Source organism: Lolium rigidum, chromosome 5, assembly GCF_022539505.1.
Source record: "Lolium rigidum isolate FL_2022 chromosome 5, APGP_CSIRO_Lrig_0.1, whole genome shotgun sequence".
NCBI lineage: Eukaryota > Viridiplantae > Streptophyta > Magnoliopsida > Poales > Poaceae > Lolium > Lolium rigidum.
Window position 1 is genome coordinate 14,906,649 of NC_061512.1, and position 11,269 is coordinate 14,917,917.

The 11,269-nt window shown below is 44.5% G+C and overlaps 1 protein-coding gene across 1 annotated transcript; it reads left to right on the plus strand.

Moving 5' to 3' along the window:
* Positions 1 to 216: 216 nt before the first annotated feature.
* On the plus strand, positions 217 to 4,096 carry LOC124651770 (putative disease resistance protein At5g47280). Its single transcript, XM_047190808.1, has 4 exons — positions 217 to 1,249; positions 1,962 to 2,712; positions 2,799 to 3,010; positions 3,154 to 4,096. Exons 1-4 carry the CDS (start codon positions 469 to 471, stop codon positions 3,984 to 3,986), a joined length of 2,577 nt encoding a protein of 858 aa, XP_047046764.1. The 5' UTR covers positions 217 to 468; the 3' UTR covers positions 3,987 to 4,096.
* The last annotated feature ends 7,173 nt before the right edge of the window (positions 4,097 to 11,269 follow it).

Consider the following 11,269-nt stretch of genomic DNA (forward strand, 5'->3'; position numbering starts at 1 on the left):
AGTGGGGTGAGAGTGGGGTGAGAGTGAAAAAAAAGCTGACGTGGCGAGACTATAGTGGGGCGGTGCATTGGCACCAGCCTAATCCGGTAAAGGTCAGGTGATCCAGGTCTACTCTGGGCGACTACCCGGTGCACTGGTGCTATATATTCTCCTCGTGTACACACGGCGGAGCCCACCGGTGCACCGGCGACCCCTCACCGCAAACGGTTGACCCTCCTCCTCCACTCCCACCGGGAGCCCATTGCCGTGCCGCCCTCTATAAACCCATCTCCACCTCCTCCGCCTCCGCGACCAAACGCCGCCCCCCTCCTCCTCCTCCTCCTCCTCCTCCACTCCCCCATGGCGATGGCGACCTCTCACTTGCCCGACTAACCCAGCTCACGCAAGCTCGCACCCAGCACACCCCACCACCAAAGCAGCCAAGAAGATAAGCAAGCGAGGCTCCTGTTCGAGAGCGGGAGGGGAGCCATGGACCCAGGCCGGATCCTGTTCGACCAGCTGGCCGGCGACGCGGTGAAGGAGCTGCTGCGGGCCGTCACCGGCACCTTCCTCTGCCGCTCCACCGCCGAGCGCCTGCGCCGCACCGTGGAGCCGCTCCTGCCCCTCGTCCAGCACCCGCACCCCGCCGGCGCCCTCCGCAGCGGCGCCGAGCTCGGCGACCTGGCCGCGCGGCTCCGGGAGGCGCTCGACCTGGCGCGCCGCGCGGCCGCCTCCCCGCGCTGGAACGTGTACCGCGCCGCGCAGCTGGCCCGCCGCATGGAGGCGGCCGACCAGGGCATCGCGCGCTGGCTGGCGCGCCACGCCACCGTCAGCGTGCTCGACGGCGTGCGCCGCCTCCGCGACGAGGCCGACGCGCGCATCGGCCGCCTCGAGCGCCGCGTCGAGGAGGTCTCCGCCGCCATGCAGGCTTCCCCGCCCGCCATGTCCCTCCCCGTCCCGCTGCCGCCGCCCTCCAAGGGCGTGGCCATGTCCCTGCCCGTCGCGCCGCCGCCGGCCAAGGGTGTAGAGGTCGCGACGCCGGCGGCCAAGGGCGCCGTGTGCACGCCCATGGATCTGGAGGTCCCGGCGGAGGAGTTCGACAAAAAAGGCGGCGACTTGCTCGGGAGCGGCATCAAGGTGGGCAAAGACAAGGTGAAGGAGATGGTCATGAGCGGCGGCGGCGGCTGGGAGGTCGTCGGCATCTGCGGCATGGGCGGCAGCGGCAAGACCACGCTCGCCATGGAGATCTACAAGGATCAAAAGGTCCAAGGTAATAATTCTAAACAAGAATCGAATCCCACAAACCATCCCGTCTCATAGGAATTATTCTTCCTTAAATTCTTTCTTTTTTGTTCGGTTCTTGCATACTACAGTACAAAGTTCATCATTCGATTCTTTGAGTAGATGTTTCCAAAATTCTCTCGTGGAATTACGGGGTAAGAAAGATTGAGAAAAATGGGGAATCTTTGGTGCTTGATTGGCGTGTCATCTTTTCGATTAGGTAAAGTTGAGGCTGATGCTTACGTTTTGGTCCGCGCCACTTATTTTTTGGTCAAAATTGGCGCTTTGACCATGCGCATGGCTGTCATGGGATAGGGTTGCTGTGAGAGCAACACAACCACTCCCGGCTGCCAAACTTTGCAGATACTCTGAAAATCTTTTGCCATCATGAAAGTTACATTTTTGTTTTCAACCAAAAATGATTGCCACTTATTCTACTGCTCTAAACATATATCTATTTAATTATGGTTCAGATCCAAGTAACATACTCCTCTTCTTATCGTTCCAATAATTTTATATCAACTGTTAAATCCCAATTAATTTGGTCGTGGTGTAACTCAAATATGATATTACCATCTGCAATTACAAAGACACTTGGAACTAGTGATGATAATCCTCTTTATCTTCTTTCATAGTTTATTATCTCGAAATTTAGCAATCTTTCTTCTCTACCCAGCGCTAATACATGTTCCTTTGTTCAGGCTACTTCAACAACAGGATCTTCTTCGAGACGGTCTCGCAGTCCGCGAATTTGGAGACCATCAAGATGAGGCTGTGGGAGCAGATCAGCAGCAACATCGTGCTCGGCACGTATAACCAGATCCCGGAATGGCAGCTCAAGTTAGGACCAAGGGACAAAGGACCAGTCCTTGTTATACTTGATGATGTGTGGTCTCTCTCACAGCTTGAGGAGCTCGTGTTCAAGTTCCCTGGCTGCACGACTCTTGTCATATCAAGGTTGAAGTTCCCTACGCTAGTTAAACGGACCTATGAAATGAAATTACTCGGCGAAGAGGAAGCTCTATCTGTCTTCTGCACTGCTGCCTTCGATCAGGAGTGTATTCCTCAGACTGTTGACAAGAAGCTGGTTAAGCAGGTGGCCGCTGAGTGCAGAGGGCTTCCGCTAGCTCTGAAGGTTATCGGTGCATCCTTGCGTGATCAGCCTCCTATGATATGGTTGAGCGCGAAGAACCGCTTGTCACGAGGAGAGTCTATCTCCGACTCGCATGAGACCAAACTCCTGGAGAGGATGGCTGCAAGCGTCGAGTGCTTGTCAGGAAAGGTTAGAGAATGTTTCCTTGATCTGGGTTGCTTCCCAGAGGATAAGAAGATCCCTCTTGACGTGTTGATCAACATTTGGATGGAGATACATGATCTTGAAGAGCCAGATGCTTTCGCCATCCTAATGGAGCTGTCGAACAAAAACCTGCTTACCTTAGTTAATGATGCACAGTAAGTATGCTACATATGTTCTTGAAATCATTTGATAATCCATATACTGCAAGAACATATCTGATTCTCTTATGCTCTTTTTGCAGGAATAAAGCTGGAGATTTATACAGTAACTATCATGACTATTCAGTGACGCAACATGATGTGTTGCGGGATCTGGCACTTCACATGAGTGGGCGTGATTCTCTGAACAAACGGGGGCGATTAGTAATGCCAAGAAGAGAAGAATCACTTCCCAGAGATTGGCAGAGAAATAAGGACACTCCCTTTGAAGCTCAGATAGTTTCCATTCACACAGGTGATATGTCTGATCACTCACTGTTTGTCAACTTCTTTTTTTGCGGGCACCTGTTTGTCAATTTTTTTCTAGTGGTGCAAAATTTCCCCTTATCGACTTACTACAAGTACAAGATGATCTAACGAATTGATTTCAAACTTCAGGTGCGATGAAAGAATCTGACTGGTTCCAGATGAGCTTCCCCAAGGCAGAAGTTCTTATCCTCAACTTTGCCTCAAGTGTGTACTACCTCCCGCCGTTCATCGCAACTATGCAGAACCTGAAGGCCCTGGTGCTAATCAACTATGGTACTACCAGTGCGGCCCTTGACAACTTATCTGCCTTCACCATGCTCAGTGACTTGCGCAGCCTCTGGCTAGAGAAGATCACACTCCCACCACTTCCAAAAAGCACAATCCCGTTGAAGAGCCTGCGCAAGATCTCTCTCGTGCTGTGTGAGTTAAACAACAGTCTAAGAGGGTCAACGATGGACCTCTCGATGACATTCCCGTGCCTATCCAACCTCACCATCGACCACTGTGTAGATCTAAAGCAGTTGCCACCTAGTATATGTGAGATCAGCTCCCTGGATAGCATCTCCATCTCAAACTGCCACGACCTGACCGAGCTGCCGTATGAGCTGGGCAAGCTGCACTGCCTCAGCATCCTGCGCGTGTACGCCTGCCCGGCGCTGTGGAAGCTCCCGCCGTCGGTGTGCAGCCTGAAGAGGCTGAAGTACCTTGACATATCGCAGTGCATCAACCTGACGGACCTCCCGGAGGAGCTCGGCCACCTGACTAACCTGGAGAAGATCGACATGAGGGAGTGCTCGCGGCTCAGGAGCCTCCCGAGGTCCTCCTCCTCGCTCAAGTCCCTCGGCCACGTCGTGTGCGACGAGGAGACGGCGATGCTTTGGAGAGAGGCTGAGCAGGTCATCCCAGACCTGCGCGTGCAGGTAGCAGAAGAGTGTTATAATCTGGACTGGCTTGCAGACTGATGTATGTCCTGGATGCTTTGGCTCCAGCATCACCCTGTACAGTTGACTATGTGTATATGCTTCCCTGTTTAATGCAGGATGTGTAGTCAATACACTGTTCAATTTTGACATGTTCAGTGTTCTTGTAGTTGACTCTTTTAACAAAGTCATGGTATTTAGTAGAAATGTGCAAAAAGATTAGAACTATAGAGCTAACAGAGAAGCTTGAAACACTAAACCCTTTTTTAGAAATTTTATACATCCAAATGGTATCCTTACACTATGAAAGGAGAAGCTTGAAATGCTAAGCCCCTTTTAGGAATTTTTCTTTGTAAAACATCAGTTTTCTACCACATATGCACTCCCTAAATTTGTTTTATATCTATTGTGGCATCCTCGGTGCACCCTGGTTCCAGATGATGTAACTCCGCCACGGGCCCTGACTGCCTTAGGAGATTGTTTCTCCCGTTGTAACATGAGTGCAAATCCACCATCAATTGAGATAAGCAGGACGCACCATCAATTGAGATAAGTAGTATATAGGATTTTACGCAGCAGCATGAACCTAGGTAAAAAACTGTGTGTGTTTCATGCCTTGTTCGATGTGATCCAGATAGTTTCATCCGGTGCCTCTAGCCGAACAATAAGGGGGTGTCCCACATCTCCGGTGTTGTCTTCTCGCACACACCATCTCCTAAAACTAAAAGTCATCTCAGCATCCCCTACTATTATGTGGAGGCATGATGTTATGACTCTTTTATTTATTTTCAGTTGTATAAGAGTACTAAGTTTGAGAAGAATATTGAAGCGCCATTCTCCAGAAAAAAAAAAGAATTAACCAACATTTTGTTACAAATCCTATGCACGCTTTTTAGCAAAGAAAGTAAGTCTATTTCTCATACATGGTTATAAACATTACAATTAGTTAATTACATAACAAAGAAGTATTTTCATGTAGTTTGTTGTGGTAACTACACTTAAATAATAAAAAAAATACAGAGAGCAGATTTTGTATCATGATAGAGCAAAATAATTATATCGTGATAGAACTAAATAAAAATAAACATAAATGTTCAGTAAAACTAAAAAATGATTATGGGTTTCGTTTGGGGCTTCCGGATATCTCTTATGAAATTTTCTCAACTATTTTAGTGGAAGCCCACCTGGCCTACATAGAGATACAGGCGCATGTGAGTAGTGGAAAAACACTCCACTCTTAGACTTTGTGTCGGTTGACATTGTTAGATTGTTGATGTCATATTTCAAGCCCATGGCTCCATGTCCATCGAATTTGTCAACTGTTTGGTAGAAATAATTATCTAGAGATACCATGATATTTTGACCACAAAGTTTTTTGGTAGGATTTCACAAGGGCATGTGAGGAGATATCATGATCTTCTAACCTCGGGTTTGATCGCTCTCGTAGGTTCTATACTTCTAACCATCTTACCGATAGTTGGTTATATACTTTTTGGTGACTTAGGTATACGACATCATATAACAAATAATGTCCCAAAATAGTTTTTTTTTCTTTTGTTTTGTCGAGCTACATTTTAAGTTTGGAATTAAAGTTGTGTGTCATAATAGATACTATAATGGTGCAACATTGTTCCATAATATTTTTTAATTAGATTCATATTTACCTCACAAGTGTTAAGATTTATGCACTAGCCACTTGAACCAAAAGTCCGAACTGATGGAAAGAGCTAGACAATCTACTTATACACTTCACAACACCCCCACTCGCGTGTGACGGGAGAAGAGAAAGTCAACACGTGAAAGAAGAAGAGCACACCGAAACAGGGCATCAGCGGTGGCTAAAGAGGGGGGCAACAACAATTTTTAGACTTAATTGCGAAAACCATGTGAAAGCCAGAATTTGAACTCGAGACCTGGGGCTATGATACCATGTTAAGATTCATGCACTGGCCACTTAAACCAAAAGTCCGAACTGATGGAAAGAGCTAGACAATCTACTTATACACTTCACAACAACAAATGGGATCACAATTAGGTCTGCATCGCGTCTGCCGCACTTGCTACCAGCAACAAGGACACCATGCATGGGACCAGGTGTGTGCGTCAACTGTCGAGCTATAGTACATGAGCAAATAATTGAACATCGATAAGCTGGCTACTATGTGATTGACTAAGTAATCGGAACTAAAGAGTTAATGGTGATGGGCATGATGGCTCCATGGATATATACGCACGGGTTACATCTTAAATTATTAATTATCTTATCATATTGATATCTAGAGACAGTGCACCACCCGTTCCATCCTGTTATTTTCTTTCTCAATAACAGAGTGATATTTCTTTTAAATCATTTTCAATAAAAAACGTTTTATTATTTAAAATAATTAAGTATTACATTTGGCCTCTGCATAGCTAGGATATACACATCCGCTCAAATCCAAATTGATGTCTTGAGCCAGGACGACAGCTTCCACATCTCCTCTAGCGTTGGAGGTGGTGGCGGGCTGGTTTTTGGCGCTAACGGGCGGTGCTGTGGGAGAGACCGACGCAAGGTCGGTATAAGAACCCCAGACCATCAATGCCCGCACAAATTTTCGGCGCCTTCGACATCAATGCCGACATAGGAGCACATGCGTCGCACCGATCATCGACGGGCATTGATGGACAAAGCTACTGCGCTTGCCACCTTTTAGCCTTCTGGCATCCGTGCATCGGTCCACACGCGCGTTGCGAGACGGTTAGTGCGCGCTTAAGGCCATGTGGACTCGCATCGCGCACCGGTTGCACTTCACCGTTTTTGTAGCCTCTCCTCGATGCATTTTCACTTAGTATTATGAGCCTCCGATAATGAACCAGCCTAAGTAACTGACTGGAAAAAAGCATAAAGGGTAGCCTCTTATTGGTCGTCACCCAAACAAAAAATAATTCACTTTTGTGGAAATTAAATTTAAGATTCGAGAGCTGCTAGAAACCTGATAATATTAATTTCAGATTTCTTGCTTTTCATGGTCATGTTCCATAAAGGGAATTGTGCCATCGACATAATGAAGAATATATTATCCTCCATTCACGAGGTGTGGGACTACACCCACAATTTGACCATCATTTTTTTGCACGCTCTATCATTATGGCTAACATATAAGCCACTATATGAAATAACATTGTTGATAATGGACCGCCTTTACTCAATCATCTTTAATACCAATATTGCCATTGATTTTGATAGCTACACTTTCCCCGAAAACAATATTATGGATTAGCGCGAGCCACTCGCTAGAAAAACCTTTCATTCTAAACGTTTGATGGATTGAAGACCACTTAATTTTATTATAAGCCTGTTTGAAGTCAATCTTTTATATAATTCATTTATCTTTTTCCAATGCAGCTCATGAACTGTTTCATGCAGGATCACTACCCATCAAGGATATTTCTTCCTTGCATAAGAACAGTCAGAGTCAAACGTAGAACATAATCATTCATCGAGTTTAGCCTAATAGTTACGGTTTTCATGAATATTTTAAAGCTAATGTTTAGAAGATAGATAAGCTTATATCGTTGGATCCTTTCCGCTTCATTAACTTTTAGCAGAAAAATTGTCTCACCAAAATTTAGGCGAAATAGTTCAAGTTTTCTAGCATAAAGAGCATTGAACAGTTTGAGCGAGTCCATTTTGATCGTCTCCTACAAGTTCTCATAGAACTCCAATGGGAAGCTGTCCAAACTGGGGCTTTGTTGTGTTCCATTTGAAAAATAACCTTTTATTATTTTCTCCTCAGAATAAGCTGTAGTAGGGTGGGCGTTTTCCTCATGAAAAACTCACGGAATGTCATTCTTCGGGATTCATCCATTGAGAAGTTATCCTCTTCAGGTCCCTGAACAGATTTTTATAGTAACTTGTAATATAAGGTTTGAGTTGTCCATGCCCTTCGATCGCACCCTCATTTTGAACAAGAGAGTGAACATGTTTCTTTCGATGTCTGCCATTGGAAACACTATGAAAGTATATTGTATTTGAGTCTCATTCCAAAATGACTTGGGCTTTTGACCGCTGATACCATTTGAGTATGCGCATTGGATTGATTTTTCAGTTTAGTCTCTTGCGTAAACAATGGTCGTATTTTCGCGAAAGCCTCTAACTCATCAATATATTGGATGATAAGAGAAGCTTTTCATTTTTTAGCCGGCCACGATATGCCTAGCCCATCCAGCTAGTTGTTTACGCATTGTGCACAGTTATTTTTCCACTTTTGAACTGGACTGTGGCCAGCAACACAGGTTTTTCCCACATCTTTTAAACCATATTAGAAAAGTCCTCACAATGCAAGCATCCCAATTCAAAATTGAACTGGCGTTTACACTGTAGTTTTTGGGTGTTCCCTACCCCGTCCAATTTCTCGTATGGCTGAATTGTCTCCCATTCATTGAAATCTCTCTTAAATCAAGACTACCGATCACAATATTTAATAAGAAAGGACAGTGGTTGTTAAATCTGACTTTGCTCTTCTTATATGGAAATCTTAGCAAATTAAATTTCCTCCTATAAGAATAGGATAGTGATTGTCCTTCGCCAAGTTAACCAACTTACGGTGGAATTCAACTTTATATTCATCTTGGCACGGCGACTATTTTTATGGCAAGAGGCCTCGAGTATAAATAAAAACCTAAATTTGCATCCATAAAAATTTAAACTCAAACATTGGGTTTATATATCCACTCCCCCAGCCAGAGTGAGATGAGCTAAGGTCGCTTAGGTTAGTGTTAAACACATGATCCCCTAATGCCTTAAAAATGGGTCAACCAATTTCGTAATCTTGGCTCAAGGCGTCCATAGAATTAAAGAATCCATGGATTGATTGGTAATCGGACCTAGTATTCCATCTCCATGTGGGGTGGCTGCGCGCTTGTCAGGTTGGAGAGCTTAAATTAGATTTGTACATTATCAACTTGCGATTCATCTAAAAGTCAACTTGTATCTTAATGTGTTGTGGCAATTCGGACAGCACCACGGGATCCGGATATACTACTCGTTATGTCGACAAGATGGATCACAAGTCTACTTTAACACTACATCAATATTAGTGACAAATAATATATAAAGAAGGAGCAGTAAATTATGTTAGGAAAGTGTTTCCGTTTTTTCAAAAAAGCTGCTCAATTTTTTAAAAAATAGATTTTTCTACACACTAAAAGCCGCTCAATAATAATCGTATCTAGAAAAACTTAAGCAGGTTTTATTTTTGAATGAAGGAAGCATTTGTTTTTTTTGTAAAAGTCTCTAATCAGACACACAATCGATCTTCGTAGACATCAGTTGATAAAAATCTCGGCAAAATTCCCCTTCTCCATGTGCACGGCTGTGTGCTTGCTCGTCTCCATCTGGGTACTGGACGAACTGAACACGTGCTGAAAGTACGCTTGCAGTGTTATGAACTGATCGGCTCAGGGCTTAGAATATGCCATCCAATTGAGCATCTAGCATGATCTAATTCCAAGTGACCCAATCCTTTTCCTGGAACGATCGATGATTTCTTTATTTCATCGGTATCTTTAGTTAGCGAGTCTGCAGATTTCGTCGATCACCCTCACTGAAGGATCCATCCCCTTCGATGAGCCTGGTCAAAATTTTGGACCGGCAAACTAGCCAGGCCGGTAGCACCTTGACCTTGACCCAAACGTATTATCTACCTATACTATATGGATGCTCCAATTGATATCCTCCACACATAAATGGCAAAAGCTTATCGTGAAACAGGAAAAAACAGCTCGGAATGGCTGTGCATTTCTTTTGGTTAAAGATAATTCTTTAGATGTGTCAATAAGTAAGATGAGTCTGAATTGGGACATAACCAAGCCATGGTCCCTCTTCCTTAACTGTTGTTGCCCTCAGTTTTCCTCCACCATAGCTTTGTCGGGATGGATCGGGGTCTCCGCCATCGAACAGGATCACAATAAAAATCGAGAGGGAAAGGACGAGAGGTCCAATCGTAGTTCTTGTACTAATTATTTCCCATCGCGCGAGGTTGTTGCGATGACACTTCACATCATAGATTTAGCGTAGAAGGCATTGAGCAGAGCAAGATTTTCCTCCTTCAGAAATCTTGAAAAAAGAGGTCTCCTCTTGCATTTTGCCAAGCGAAATCAACAGTTTCACCCGCATGTTGTACATTCCGAGCAAAAGAAAACCGATAAAGATATTCCGAGCCAAATGGTTGGTTGTTTCTATGGATCGCATTGCTCGCGGCGTGATTGGCTGCTTATATGGTGACTGGTGGTGTTGAACGTTTTGATTCTCAATCGAGTAATGTCGAGGTTATCATGTCGAAGAGTTAATCGGGTGATGATTATGGTGTTGTCTTGGTGGTATTAGTGCTGCTGTTTCAAGGACTAAACCACCGTACCAGGACTTTTCTTTTTCTGTAATTCTTCTTTCTTTTTTTGGTTGTGTGCATCCGTAATGCTGCTAGGGCAATGCGTTGTTGCAGAGCCTATGTGTAATTGGTATCTTCGATATTAATATATGCTCTTTGTCAAAAAAATCGGGTGATGACTACCTGATGTGAAAGGTGGCGTCTTTCTCTACAGCGCGATGCCCACCATATGTAGACAGAAACGTGGTTCGTCATAGCTGTAGTGTGGTTTTTGATTTCACGGCACGCCACTTTTTTACCCTGTGAATTTTGGTGATGGTGACATGATTCGTGGTGGGATATAGCGAATCTTGCAAGCATGAGCGGGTGTTCCAGTGTGAGCGTGTCATCTTCAGGATTAATTAGTGTCCTTTTACTGGATTTTCTACTCGGTTGAAGGTTGTTTTGCCTTTTGAGAAAGAAGCGCTTTACGTTTCAAGCTAGCCACTGATGCTCACAGTGGATAGGTTAAATCACACATATATCATGTCCACCTTTGTTCAAGTTTCAATGAATTCTTGTATCCTTAGTCAAATCTCTTCTACCCAGTGACGAGTTGTAGTGAAAATATTGGGAACCTCTTCTACTAGTACTAGCCATGAGTGGTTGTTTAAAAGGGTACTAGGAGATATGCAAAAGAATCTTAAAGTCGTACAGTTAAAAGTTGGGCCATGGTACCTTAATGGCTACTAAAAGAAATAAAATAAAATAATTTTCCATGATGGTTATCGAAACAAGTTGGTGCTCATGCATGGCGAAAAATGGACCGAAAGATCCAGAACTTTGTGGCCTAAAAGCTCCGGATTGTCAATTGAACTTTTCGTGACATTGTGCCCACTGTCGTTGATGATGATATGCAGTAACGTGTCAATTGAAACTTTTTGGACAATGCCACGAGTGATCTGTGTTGAAAACGGA

Coding starts and splice junctions, on each gene's coding strand:
- LOC124651770 (XM_047190808.1), top strand. CDS start 469: ATGGACCCAGGCCGGATCCTGTTCGACCAGCTGGCCGGCGACGCGGTG. Junction 1,250..1,961: donor CAAGGATCAAAAGGTCCAAG/GTAATAATTCTA, acceptor TCCTTTGTTCAG/GCTACTTCAACAACAGGATC. Junction 3,011..3,153: donor GATAGTTTCCATTCACACAG/GTGATATGTCTG, acceptor TTCAAACTTCAG/GTGCGATGAAAGAATCTGAC.